The sequence below is a fragment of the Notamacropus eugenii genome, chromosome 1, assembly GCF_028372415.1.
Source record: "Notamacropus eugenii isolate mMacEug1 chromosome 1, mMacEug1.pri_v2, whole genome shotgun sequence".
Lineage (NCBI taxonomy): Eukaryota > Metazoa > Chordata > Mammalia > Diprotodontia > Macropodidae > Notamacropus > Notamacropus eugenii.
In genome coordinates, this window is record NC_092872.1 from 518,310,267 (window position 1) to 518,324,594 (window position 14,328).

At 42.2% G+C, this 14,328-nt stretch overlaps 1 protein-coding gene across 2 annotated transcripts in view; it reads left to right on the forward strand.

The window, feature by feature from the left end:
- PREX1 (phosphatidylinositol-3,4,5-trisphosphate dependent Rac exchange factor 1) overlaps nt 1-14,328 on the forward strand; it is a 227,343-nt gene that overhangs the window by 84,258 nt on the left and 128,757 nt on the right. For both annotated transcript variants that reach the window (XM_072633625.1, XM_072633626.1), the window contains exons 3-4: nt 4,070-4,192; nt 13,840-13,944. In XM_072633625.1, coding sequence (XP_072489726.1) covers nt 4,070-4,192; nt 13,840-13,944 — 228 coding nt within the window. The remainder of the gene's footprint in view (nt 1-4,069; nt 4,193-13,839; nt 13,945-14,328) is intronic.

The window sequence follows — 14,328 nt, forward strand, 5'->3', positions numbered from 1 at the left end:
CCTCATGCAGCCTGAGGGCTGTGTGGTTGACACATCCTATGTCTTCAGCTCTAAGTCTGTTATCCTATGAATTAAGAGCTAGTCATTACAGCCCAGGTCCCCTAAATATCTCTCCTAAGATGCTGCTTCTTTTATGCCAAGATTCCTTCCTTAGCTCCCCCAAAGGCTCTGGAAGATACAGCCTCCACTGCCATCCTTACTTCACATAGGGTCAGATTCTGTGTCTGGCTTATCTCTTTAACCTCCTTCTGAGTGTGTGCTTGTGTGCCCATGATTGAAAGGACAGATGAATATCCAGGCCTCAGTTGGTCCTCAAGGGCTTTGGCCTGTGGAGTTTCTGGAAGGAATCAATAATCCCTCCATGTGGACAGAAGGCAGCTTGGATTTTGCCCCACCTCCTTGGGGAATGGAGTAGCATCCAGCTCTGGGCCAGATGAGGGGAGCCAAAAGGTTTTTTTCCAGCTCCTGCCTGACTCCTGGCTTACATTAATTCTGAGCTCTAGCTTGAGTTCCTTTCTCAGGATATCTAGAGTGGATGATTCCACTTTCATTTAAAGTTATCAGCATTGAAATAATTTTTTAATTAAGAATTTTTTCTTGCTATTTTTTGCCTATCACTGATGTGTCCAAATAAATGTCTCTTCTCTCTAGAGAGCTATCTTTTGTTACAAAGAAAGGTGGGAAATTAGTTGTTCAGTCTACTAACTTTTGATAGTATACGCCATGTTCCACGTCCATATTTTCCCATTTCTTCCCAGAAGGCAGGAAGGTACATTTTTTCCTTGAGGCCAAAGCTTGCTTCTTGTAATTACACAACATCGAGTTCCTTCCTTTTTCCTTCTTCTCCTCCCTCCTTTCTCCTTTCCCAAAGTTATAGGCACTTACATGTTATTCTCTGGGTCCTGCTTACTTCTTTTTGCATCGCTTCACATAATTCTTTCTGACAGTGAATGTTTATTCAGTATCTCATGAGTACTCTACAAAGTACTTGGGGAGATATAAAGTTTAGCTAGATTCAGTCTTTGCCTTCATGGAGCTCATGGTACAGTAGGGAACTATGACAGATATGCACATTAATAAAATGCAAAACAACAATATCCACTAAAGTTCTTTTTTTGTAACACTTTCATGTTTATAAAGTTTTTTCCTTAAAAATTCTATTGTGAGATAGTACAAATGTGATTTTCATTTTCCACATGAGGAAACTGAGGGCCATTTTTAAAAGAATAATATTTTATTTTCTCAATTACATGTGAAGATGATTTTTAACATTCTTTTTTAAAAAAAAATTCCAAGTTTAAATTTGGAAACTGAGGTTCATAAAGGCTAACTAGTGGACAGTAGGTCTTCGATATGGTATTCTCTACTATATTACTCTGGCTTGCTCCAAAGAACTAGGTGAGATTTCAGGGAGGAATGGGTATTGCTAATTTGGGGACAGGAAAGCTTCAGGGGAGAAGTAGTACTTCAATTAAAATGTTATATTACATGCTATAAAAAGCATATTATGCTATCAAAGGTGGACATTCAAGGCCTAGAGAATAAAGTGAACTAGGCTCTGTGGATAGCAAAGCATAGACAATGTGTGGGAATGGCAGGCCGTTCATTGTATGGGCATAGAGCTAGCAGACAGGGAGATGGACTTGGGGGGCTAGATTGTGCTGGGACATGGAATGCCTTGCTGGGGTGTTTGAACTTTCTTTGTAAAGTAGTAAGAAACTTTAAGGGTTCTAAGTAACGAGGACTGACATGGCCAGATAGGTAGATAAGGAAAATTCATCTGGCATAGATGAAGGATAGTTTGTTCTGGGGTGAGGAGGAGGAAAGGAGAAAGGGTTAGTTAGAAGGCTGTTGGAGGGAGTGACTAGGAGGATGGCAGTGGAGGTCTGACTTAGGATGGTGGCTGTGGGGATAGAGAGGAAGGGGGATGCCAGCCCATCCCTCCTACCTTACTGTGCCTTTCAGATTCAGCTGTCCTGATGTCTTTTCTTTTTCTTTGCCTCATTAAAGGGGCCATCTCCTGGCTTCTTCCTAAAGAAGTATTCACTGAATTGGGCCTTACCTCACCTAAGTGAGTACCTGAATAGACCTTGGTCTAAAGGGGCCAAGGTCTCCCAGTGCATCCTGGGTCATCTCCAGTCATCCTGATCACTGATCTGGTCACTGACATGATCTGGTCACTGGATTCAGATGGCTCTGGAGAAGAAGTGAGGTTGGTGTCCTACACAGCCCTCCCTCACTCAAAACAAAGTCAAGTGCAAGTCATGTCATCATTTCTCTGATGGCGTGGTCTTCTTTGGCAACGAAGGACAAACACAGAATCTCCTGTGTGCTTGCCTCTCTTATAATTCTTTCTCTGTTTCATTTTCTGGTTCTTCCTCTTCCTAGCCTTTTAATGTCTGTGTTGCCCAGGGCTCTGTCCTTGGTCTTTTCTTTCTCTATCTGCCTCTTTATCTTTCTTTTGCTCTTTTTCTACACCTCTGTTTCTCTTTTCTCTTTCTCTCTGCCTCTGTCTCTGTCTCCCCATCCCCCTTCTTCCCTTCCCTGACCATCTCAGTGACCCCTTCTGTGCAGGATTCCTAGATCTACAATTCTAAGCCCTGGCCTGTCTTCTGAATTCCATTTAGATAGGAACCAATAAATAAACAAAAAAGCATTTGCTAAGTGCTTAATATGTGCTAAGCACTACGTTCAGCAAAAAGAGTCCCTGTCATCAAACAGCTTATGTTCCCAAAGCGGGAAATCACATACCTAGGCTGAATGTTGGCCAGGGCCAGGGAGAGGTCATGAAAGGGTCCATTAGGAGGTGATTTGTGTGCCCCTTCCAGAAACAGGTAGCAGGGCTGCCCTGATTAAAATTCCAGAACTGGAAAGGGGAGCACAAAGGGGATAGTGAAGTCACTAAGATGACTAGAGAATAAGGAGTAAAGGGAAGCATGGCTAGGACCTGCCTAGGTAAAGGGATTGGGAATCTAAGGGTTGGAAATTCTGGAGATAGTAGATCAAGTTCATCATGTTCCAAACTAAATTTATTACCATTCCCTCTAAACTCCTTCCTTTGTCTTTGGCACCATTGCCTTCTCTGTCTCCCATGGTTGTAACCTTGGTGCATCATTAACCCTTTCTTCTTTCTCACCTCTCATATATTCAGTTAATTACCAAGTTCTGTAGCTTCCACCATCCATCATCTCTTTCTTCTCTCATCTTGTCTCTGTTCCTACACTCATCACCAAAGAACAGGCCCTCATTATTTCTCTCCATATTGTTGTAACAGCCTTTTATCGGCCTCCCTGCTTCTTCTCTCCCTTAATTCATGTTTTCTACTGCTGCTGGAATAATGTTTCTTATGCATGATCATGTACTTCTCTAATAAAAACCAGTTGCTCCCCTTTGCTTACTGAGTAAAACATCTTCAATCTAGAATTCAGACCCTCCCCAAGGTCTGACCACCATGGTGTCAAGTCAGTATTTTTCCAGAGTAGCCACATATTATTGCCCTGCATGAATCTTCACCATGCTGCCCCCCACCCAATACATTGTGCTCATACCCTTGCTCACATTGTTACCTATGCCTCAAATGTCCTTTCTTCCTTATCCTTTTTTAATGTTGTCCCTGTCTACCATTTAAAGTCCAACTCGGATGACTCTTTACCTTTCCCGCCTCATTGTTTTAATTTGCACTTTGCTCTTTGTCATACCGCATCTTTTGGGTATCTAGGTTTATGCTTTTTTTTCCTTACCCAGACAGTAAGGTTCATGAGGGCTAGAACCACGATTTGTCCAAAACTTTTTATTTAGTTCAATCTCTTTACTTTAAAAAAATAAAATGGAGGAAATGATTTCTCCATAGATGCTATATAGTTTATTCAAATTTCCACTCATTCAGTCTCTCTTGATTTGCATTTGGAAACATGTGGATTTGGAGTCTTGGTTCTGGAATTAGAAAAGACTCTATTGCTTAGTACCTGTGATCTTGGGCAGGAGGCTCAGGAAATACTTGGGAATTTATTTGGATTTGGACCTCTACTGTTTTTGACCCCAACTAATGTGAGCTTTCTGTTTTCCGCAGATTCTCTTTTCCAACATTGAAGACATCCTAGAGGTTCATAAGGAATTCCTGAATGCCTTGGAGTTTTGTTTACAACCTGAGCCTCAGTCTCAGCATGAACTTGGAAATGTATTCTTAAAATTTGTGAGTAAAGTTCAACAGCTGGGTGGCTTATAGCTTCCTTCCTGCACCCCACCCCCCCTTCAGCTGCCCTTCTCTTCTTCCCCAAGGGCAGGCAAGCAGGTCTTTTCTTTTCTTAGGGATTGGAAAGGTCTGGAAAGGGGGGGGGGGCAGAGTAGGAGATCCATTCCCAGGCTAGAGACTCTGGAACAATAGATGGGGCCTCAGGTCCACCTCAGCAAGGATGTATTTTTAGAAAGTCTACCCTTTTCCCTTGTATGCAGAGAACCTGCTCTCTTTCTCCAAAGGTAGTTTGCTGAGTGCCAGCTTCCTGGATTGACTCAGAACAGACTGGGATCAGATTATCAAACAAAGACTATCTCTAGGGAACATGGCTATCTTTAGGCTCCAGGGGAAAGTCCAGATGTGGCCACTTCCCTCAGGGAGCAAGAGAAGTCAAATAGAAGTCTTGCTCCTTCTGTCATTTGCTGAGACTTGACAGTCTCACCTCCACAAAAACTCTGCTCCCTTCTCTCTTCATATAGCTACCACCCCAAAAGCTTATCACTTCTCTCCTTGTTTCCACTCAGCTGCCAGAGTGATATTCTTAAAGCATAGGTCTGATCTTATTATACATTAATTCTCATCAAGAATTTTACGGTCTAGCTAAACTGATCTTCTAAATTTTCCTTATGTTCATTCTTTTCCACAGATTGCCCCTTCTACAAAAGTGTACTCCCACTTCATCTCCATTTCTTAGAATCCCTAATTTCAAAGTACCTTGTGTTTAAAGAACTCAGATTCAATGGAGGAGAGGACATATAAAGAAATAGGTGTTTATGAGATATACAAGGATAGATGGAAGGTTTTCTGAGAGGGGACAGCACCAGCAGATGAGGGGACTAAGAAAAGCCTGCACAAAGTAGGATTTGAGTGGAGTCTGAAAGGAAGCCTAAGAGGTCGAGTTGAAGAAGGAGGGCATTCCAGACATGGAAGGCTCAGAGACGGAGATGGAGTTTCATGTTTGAGGAACAACAAATAGGCCAGTGCTGTTTGAACAGCAGAGTGGAAAGTTAGGTTATACAAAACTTTAAATGCCTAACTGAGGATTCCGGAGGTCAGAGGGGGCCATTGAGTGTCTGGAAGGGTGACCTGGTTAGACTTACACTTGCGAAAAATCACTTTGGCAGCCAAGTGCAGGATGGAGACAAGTTCTATTAATCCCAGCTGATGAAAGACTCTGATCAGGGTGGTACCTGTTGTAGTCCAGAGGAGAGGAGGGGAAGGGAGGAGAGAAGAGAGCTATATGAAGATAGAAACAAGGCTTGGCAGCAGCTTCTATTTTTGGGGTGAGTGAGGGTAAGGAGTTGCAGGATGATACCAGGACTGGAGGCCTGGGTGCAGTTGGGAAGGTGATAGTGCCCTTACTAGCAATAAGTTAGTTTGCAAGGGGAAAATGTTTTTGGGCAAGCTGATGATTTCATTTTTTGGATATGGAAGAGTTATGTCCTGTAGGAGATACTGACAGGAATATTTTGTTTGAGATTGCCAAAGGAGGTGGGGGGACTCAGGAGAGTGTTGGGACTGGATATATAGTATTTATTTCATGTGTGCTTCTGTGTGTACAAGTTGTCTACTCTTATAGAACATAAGCTGTTGGAGGGCAGGGACAATTTTGTCTCTTTATCCTCAGTGTATAGTGGAGTGCCTGGTGCATAGTAGGCCCTTTAAATATTTGTGGCTAATTGATTGAGCAGAGTTAGGATCATTGATTTAAAATTATAAGGGACCTTAGAGGTCATCTAGCCCAGTGGTGTCAAACACATATATAAAGTCACATACTGACTTAGAAAACCACAAATTAACATTATCTATATTATGTTGTTGTGTGTGTGTGTGTGTGTGTGTGTGTGTGTGTACACACACACACACACACACATTTTAAATTCCCAATTATATTTTAAGCTGCTTTGGGTGCTCTTAGGGAGCACCCAAACTCCTTAGGGAGTTTTTTCTGGTGAGTTCAACACTTATGATAATGAAATTGAGGCTCAGAGAAGTTATTTTATTTGCCCAAGGCTAGGTAATACATCAGAGCTGCAATTTCAAAGCTCTTCCAAATCCACTGCTCTATCTGTGGAATCTTCCTGGTCCCTCCTGACTTTGACATTCTATATTCTTCCAGTTTTGACATTCCTTATTTGAAGGTCCTTTCCAGTTTTGAAAATTCTATGTTTAAAAGTCCCTTCCAGTTTGATCCTTTCAGCTCAGATGATTCCTGTTGGCTTGCTGAATTACCTTTTGCTGGAGCCTGGAAGCATTAAGCATGATAATGGCCCTTGGGCCTTTTCTTAGTGCCCTGAGTTCTTTCCTGAATCCCTTCATAGGCAACTTGTCAAGTCAGATCAGTGCATTAGCTAGAGAAAAGGCATTTACTTCATTCAGCTCTTTGATTCCTTGACCACACTGTCAAGTGGTCTTCCTAAGACCTTGTTTGCCCAACAGACGTCTCTGCTCTGCTCCTTGTGTCTCCTGATGCATCCCATAATCTTTCCCCAGCCTGGCAGGAACATCATCCTGGGGCATCCATAGGGAGAAAGGAGAGTACAGTCAAAGCTTCATGGTTTATTCTTAGGTTTCTCCACCTCTTCTTTCTTAGAGAAACCATTTTAGGGCTTAATAGCATCTTAGACACCAAGTAATTCCACTTTAAAAGTGTCTCATTTTATAGATCTTGAAGCAGGTCCAGAGAGGAGGACTCGTTTGCCCAAAGTCATGGTTGTCATTATTTTCCCTGCTTTGAATACTGCATCCATTTTGCTGGGTTAGCTTGGGCATTGATGGAAGATATTGAGAGGAGTGGTGGGCAGGAGAGGCACTGGGGCAACATGGGGGAGAAGAGCCATTGGGGATGGGGTGGAGGCCCAAAGGTAGGAGAGACAAAATACATCCACATGGACCCTCCAAGGAAGGAGTCCGTGACTGTTTAGTTATGCTTGCATGAGTAATATCCAGAGACTGGCCCATATTCTGTGAGGGTGGTCTAGTGGGTAGAGAAAGAGGAGGGAGTGGATAAAAGGGGGCCTCTATTCCTCTAGATTCTGTGTGCCTGTGCTATGGCAGCTGCTTCTGAATATGTTTGTACCAGGCCCTTCATGTCCTGAGCAAGACCAGGCCTCCCTCTTCCCCACAGCTGTCCCTCATCAGCAGCTGCAGCCTCTTCTGCTCATCTCCCTTATTTTTTATTTTTGTTTTTTTTAGGCCCAGCCTCCTTTCCCAACCCCCATGACCAACATCTGTCATTATGTAACTGCTAGTTTCCTCATGAGGGAAAAAAAGAGAAAACAACAGACCCATGCAGGGTTCCAGGGAGGAAATTAAACACTTGAGACACTCAGCCGTCAAGAGCGTAGTTTTCATATTTGTGGGGGTCTTCTGCATGAAAAACAGTTGGAGAACGCTCAGTAAAAGAGCAGCAGAATGTACATAATTATTGTGTTGGCTTGGGTTTAGCAGAGGGTATGTTGTCGGGTGATAAATATAACTTTCTTGAGTCTCAGAAACATTGGCTTCTAGTGGCCCAAGTCCTGAGGTGGGGGCAATACTATTTCATAGGATGTCAGAGCTAGAAGGAACATTGGAACTTGGGATATTAGAGCTGAAAGTGACCTGAAAACTTGGAATGTCAGAGCTGGAAGGAACCTGAAAGCCTGGATTATCAGAGCTGGTTCTAGTACCTTTGGACCAATAGGAATGTTAGAAATGAAAGGGACTGTAGAACAAAGAATGGCCAAGCTCAGACGTTCTTTGTTAGCAGTGTCATAATAGAGTGTGAGAGATGCAAGGTGACCGTCAGAGACACTGCTTATTTTATAGATAAGAAAACTAGAGGGGGAAAAGACTAGTGTCTCGCATTTAGATAGAGGGCATTTCACTGTGTTCGTTTTCTTTTTTCTTTGGGGGGGGCAGTTGGGGTTAAGTGACTTGCTTGAGGTCATAGCTAGTAAGTGTCTGAGGCTGGACTTGAATTCAGGTCCTCCTGACTCCAGGGCCAGGGTTCTATTCCCCTGAACCACTTAAATGCTCAACCATGTCCCCCAGCCTCTTGTGGAGAGAGAGAGAGAGAGAGAGAGAGAGAGAGAGAGAGAGAGAGAGAGAGAGTGAGTGTGTGTGTGTGTGTGTGTGTGTGTGTGTGTCTGTGTCTGTGTGTGTCTGTGTGTCTGTGTGTGTCTGTGTGTGTCTGTGTGGTTTATCATACCTCTTTGGGGGCTCAGCACCTTCCAGAAGAGCCAGTGCACAGAAGGCAAGGTGGCAGGTGGTGGGTGTGGGGAAGGGGGCAGAGGGCAAAGTATGTGTCTTCTGATTTCAGTGACTTAAGAAGTTATGGCGGCTGCTTCTGAGTTATCAGCCTGGTCTGTGCCTTTGGGGCAGTGGGCATCAGAGGAGGAAGTCCTGTCTTAGGTTTTAGAGGTAGCTCAGTTCCTCCTTTCAGTCCCACCATTCTGCATCCCCTTCCTTTTTTTTTTTCAAGCTCCCTTTTGTGTATTAACTTAGCCAGTTAGAATGAGGACCGGCACTGAGTTTCTTTTTGTAGTCATATTCCCAGTGCCTAGCACGGAGCCTGGCACATTTTGTTATTATTGAGCTGATTTGGCATTTTTCTTCAGCCTGCTAGGGTGAGGATCAATATTACAGGTGGCATCATGGTGACACCATGGTGTTGTTAACTCTTTGTTGACCTCATTAGGGTTTTCTTGTCAAGGATAATGGAGTGGTTTGCCATTTATTTCTCCAGCTCATTTTACAGACCAGGACACTGAGGCAGTGGGGTTAAGTGACTTACCCAGGGTCATACAACTAGCAAGTGTCTGAGGCTGGATTTGAACTCAGGAAGATGAGACTTCCTAACTCCAGGCCCTACTGTAGCTGCCCTTTCTGTAAAATGAGAGTGTTGTTACTCTATCCATTGCACCCCCTTGCTGCCCATAGCTGGCAAATAGTAAGCATTTAATAAATGCTTGTTGCTAACTTGTCCTTTCTCTGCTTCCATCACCCCTTGTCACCTTCAGGTACAGGTGTCCGTCTACTGTTAACTTACTGCTTTTTGCTCCCCAGACTATGCTAGACTCAATAAGTACAAAAACAACAATAATAGAAATTTAGCTATGTGCCCAACACTGTGCTATTGTCCTCATTTTGCAGATGAAGAAATGGAGGCGAGAAGATTGAGTGACTTGCCTTCAGTCACACAGATAAGTGTCAGAAGTCAGATTTGAACAGATCTTCCTGACTTTAGGCCCTAAGCTTTATCTACTGCACCAGCTAACTGGTTATGCTCAGGTCTCCCACACTCTCTTCCTTTTAGGTTGTTGTAGTGAGAGGACACCTGGATTAGAAGTGCTGAGAGCTGGATTCAAATCCTGGCTGCTACTTACTGCTCTCTGACCTTCAGCATATCACTTCCCTTTCCCCTGGTCCTCAGTTTTGTATTCTATAAAGTTAGAATAATGATACTTCACCAGAGTCTTTGTGATGAGTACATGGATATAAGGTACCCAAGAATGGGGTAGAAATGTAACCTTTCATTATTATTTTCTCTCCCACTGAACCCTGGGCTCCAGCCCTTCAGGGAAAAGCAAGCTAATCCTATGTCACTGATAATAGGATTTAGAGTTGGAGGTAGCTTTAGAGCTCAGCCAGGTCAGTCGCTTTATTTTCTAGCTGAGGAAACTGGCCCAGAGAGGTTGTCAAGGTCACTTTTATTGTCAAGGTCAATTAGATGGTAGTGTAGACTCTCTTGTAGAGAGAACCTGGAGCCTCTGACTTGAAATGCAGTGTTTTTTTTCTCATAGTGCTTAGAACCATAGGATTTTAGAGATAGAAGACCCTTTCACTTCATTTGGTCCAATTGCCTCATTCTACAGATGGTTTCAAGGACTTTTCTAATGTGAGTGGCAGAGCTAGGATTTGAACCCAGATCTTTTGTTTCAGAATTGTCAATTCAGTATTAAGGTGTTAATGGCTGATTAAGGCTCAATGTATAACTGAATTTTTTCACAGTGGTTTTTCAGGACTGACCAGTGGTGGGAATTTTAAGGCATTCAAGTAGGCTAGGGAGGGGAAAATTTGAGGCAGTTGGAGCCATCAAATATATTCTGTGATAGGTGTGTGTTTATAGATCTAACCTGGTGAGACTTTTAGGAGCTGAAAAATCAGCTTCTTTTACCTTCGATTCTGTTTGCAGCATCTAGACACAAGGTCAGTCTCTTACCCTGTTTTCCCTTTTTGTTTTCTTATCACAGGATCTCTTCCAAATTATAGGCCATCATCCTGTCCTTTTTTCAGCCTTCTGGTTCTTCTCTACAGAGCACTGGTCATTAGGCAAAGTCTTGCTGTTGCAGATCCAGATGTGACTGGAAGTCATGTATAATCTGGAACATCTGGTGGCTGATTTCTTACTTTGTACCTTGGCTAGTCTTGCATGTAGTTGCCCAGGTCTAACTTTTTTTGCCCATGTCCTTCCATTTTTCCCACTTCATCCCTGTGGACCATGCTCATGCTAGGGGAGATCAGATTGATTTGACTCTTTGGTCTTGGCTCTTGGTCAAAATATATGGGCGAAAGGAGATTAGATTTGTAATGAGATTTAAGTTAAAGAAGGGTGATTGACCTGAAGGTTAGTTGATGACTGGACTGGATGGATGATGTGGAGAAATGAGGGCAGCAGAAGGTCTTGGAATGTTCCATAGTGGATCAGATCAGACTAACACCATAGTGGCATCAGTCTGATCTTTCTCCAAACACTAAAAAGTGAATTGTTGTCTACATATGTATGTAAATATATATGTGTATATGTATGTATATGTGTATCTATATTTATTTATCTATCTATAAATATATCCAGGTTTAACTGTAGTCTTGCGAGGGAGGAGGGGGAGGAAGGGATAAAGAACAAAGTAAAAATTTCACCACAGAGAACAAAAGAGAACTTACAAGGAAGCAAAGATGGACAGCTCTCCACACAATGTATAGTATTTATTATATAGGCTTTCTTGAAATGGAAGTTTATTGCTGTATATTTTGACTCTTTTTGCATGTTCTGCTGTGCACATGGCAGTGCTTTCTTTTCTTTTCTTATTTTGTATTATTTTAGTTTTAGTATTGAAGTTTGTTTCTTTTTTCTTTATTTTGTATTTAAGTTTAAAATAAAACAAGGAGCTGAGGAAGCAAAGATTGAGTGGGATATCTGGATCAGTAATATACCTGATGATTAGGTCCTGAGAGAAAACCAAACACTGCTTGTTGCCAGTTTTTTTGTCCCAGTCCTAGAAGGTGGGGGATGACACACATCCAGGATACTTGATTCCAGATCTTCAGGCTGTGAGGTCTAGGTGTGGTGTTGGTGAGAGACTTCGTGTCTCTGACACTGGTTCTATGCAGGATCATGGTGGTGAAGGGCCTCGTGTCTGTCTTATGGAAGGCTAACTTGGTGGTACTTTACACACTTGTTTTCTGGAACATAATGTAAGTAATATCTTGACATGGGGTGGTTAGGTTTATGTGTAAGGAGGACTAAAAATCCAGCTGCTGGGTTTGGAGGAGCCGGGGTAGAGGTCCCAGTCTAGTAATGGTGAAGATAATAGCAGGATCTGGGGCAGTCCTCCCCTGCTTGGATGCTTGGTGGTTATCGAATGTTGAGACATTATTTTCTGAGACTAGTGGCAGATATAACATGGCAGAGTCGATGCCACCTTCATATTTGGTAGCCTATTGCCATCTCCCTGACCCCATCTACCAGACCAGCTGATGGGAACAAGGCTTGAGATCTAAGCATTTTCTCAGGTTTTGTGACATAGTGCAGAGTAGGAACCATCTTTACACATAGCAGTAGATTCAGGGCACAGCAGAACTCCCCATCCAGTCCCTGAGAAGGATTGAAGTTGGTTCCCCACCTTCTGGGTGCAGAAATAGCATAAAAAGGAACAGGTCTTTGGTCCTAGGGCAGAGCCTGGTGCCAGAGGTCACCCTGTTGGACCTAGTACTTTATTACCTTTCGACCTTTGGTTGTTGCTACCACCTCTTGGTATCTAATTCAAACATCTATAAATATTCACAGCTTTAATATTTCGTTTCTTACTCTTGTTTCTGAATATTCTAAACCAAAAAAGTGTGTGTATGTGTGTGAGAGAGAGATGTGATGCTTTTCATGATAGCTCGTATTCCTGTAGTTCTTGAAATTTTACAAGCAGTTCCTAACAGTCCTATGACTATGCCATCTTTATCTCTATCCATTGGTTTATTTTACTTTTTAAAAATAAATTTTATTGGTGCCTTTTGTTTTTATACCATAGTCATTTGCAGATTACCTCCCCTCTACCAATCCGCTTACTTTTCCCCTCACTAACCCAATTTTCTTTCCTTTTCTTTTCATTTCCAACTATTGGGAAGTCATGGAAAAAAAAGCATTACAAATATGTATAGTCATGCAAAATAAATTTCCACATTAACTGTGTCCGAGAGAGAGAGAGAGAGAGAGAGAGAGAGAGAGAGAGAGAGAGAGAGAGAGAGAGAGAGAGGAGAGAGAGAGAGAGGACTCGCTCTTGAGTCCATTTCTCCTCTATCTGGAGATGGGCAGCATGTTGAGTTCCCTGGAATTATGGTTGATCAGAGTTCCTAAGTCTTTTAAAGTTCATTACCTTTACAGTATTATTGTTGTGTATAAATTGTTCTCCTTATTTTCCTCACTTACATCAGGTTTTTCTGAAACCACTCCCTCCATCCTTTCTTACAGCATGATAGTATTCCATCTTATTCATATACCATAACTTGTTCAGTTATTTCCCAGTTAATGGCATTGTGCCATTTTCGAAAGATCAGAGAGGTTAAATGATTTATCCGTGTTCACACAGCTGGTAAATGTCAATTGGAATTTGAATCCAATTCTTTCCACAGTTTATTCACAAGAGATAATGAATATTCAATAAGGAAAATTCATTGGAAGCATGGAAAAAAGAAAACTGTCTTGTATCAGAATCTTAGGCTGTTTTGTATAGCTAACAGTGTTTTAGACCTAGATTGGCCAATCTTGATTGAAGCCTCTAGGCTGGTGTGTTTGACCTATGTGAGGCCTCCAGAAAGATGAGAAGATTTGGGTTCTTATGTTGCATTTGCCATTGACTTAACACTGTGAAAATCTCTTCCTCACTCTAGGTATTCTTTCTCATCTATATAATGAGGAGGTTAGAATAGGTGATTAGAAATTTCCAGCTCCAGATTCTGTATCTTTTCTTCTTACCAGATCATTTTTGAATTTGCCCTCTAGTATACTCATAGGTCTGTTTTATAATACCAGGCTCATTATCAGCTAATTATTAAGCTCTTATGACTACATGATGGGAATTTGATGTTCTTCCCTCCAGGTGGCGGGGATAAAAGAAGAAAAATGAATAGGTGCATATGGAAGTAGAGTAGTATGCTCAGCTACTGTCTGGGCCTCAGTTTCCCTTCTGCAAAATGAAGAATTTGAACTAGGTGATCTTTAAAATTCTTTCTATCTCCTCATCCCATTAACCTTTTATCTTTCCAAATCAGAGGAATCCATTCTGACTCAGAGACCATCCCCCAAAGATTACCCTTCCCTTTTCTTACAGAAGTGTACTATTTTCTTACAGAAGGACAAATTCTGTGTGTATGAGGAGTATTGCAGCAATCATGAGAAAGCTTTGAGACTCCTGATGGAACTGAACAAGATACCTGCCATCCGAGCCTTTCTCTTGGTATGTAAACTTGTGTTTTGCTCCCTTTCCCTCACACTTAATGGGGTTCCCTTGACCCTCTCAGGGCACCCTGGGTGGGATGGGGGTTGTCTTGTTCTTGTATCCTGCCAAAAGGCAACACAGATAATACAGAATTGGATGGATTCCCTATGGCAGAGTAGGCAGATCTTCAAGGTACCAGACCATACAAGGGCAAGTTAAAGGAATGGAATGTATAAATCTCTAGAATATAAGCTCCCAGAGAGCAAGTACTTTCATTTTTGTCTTTGTATCCCTAGTCCCTAATAAAATACCTGGCACACAGGAGGTCTTGAATAAATGTTTTTGATTAATCAAGTGATTGATTGCACTGATGATATTTGAAGGGCTTTCACATGAAAGAAT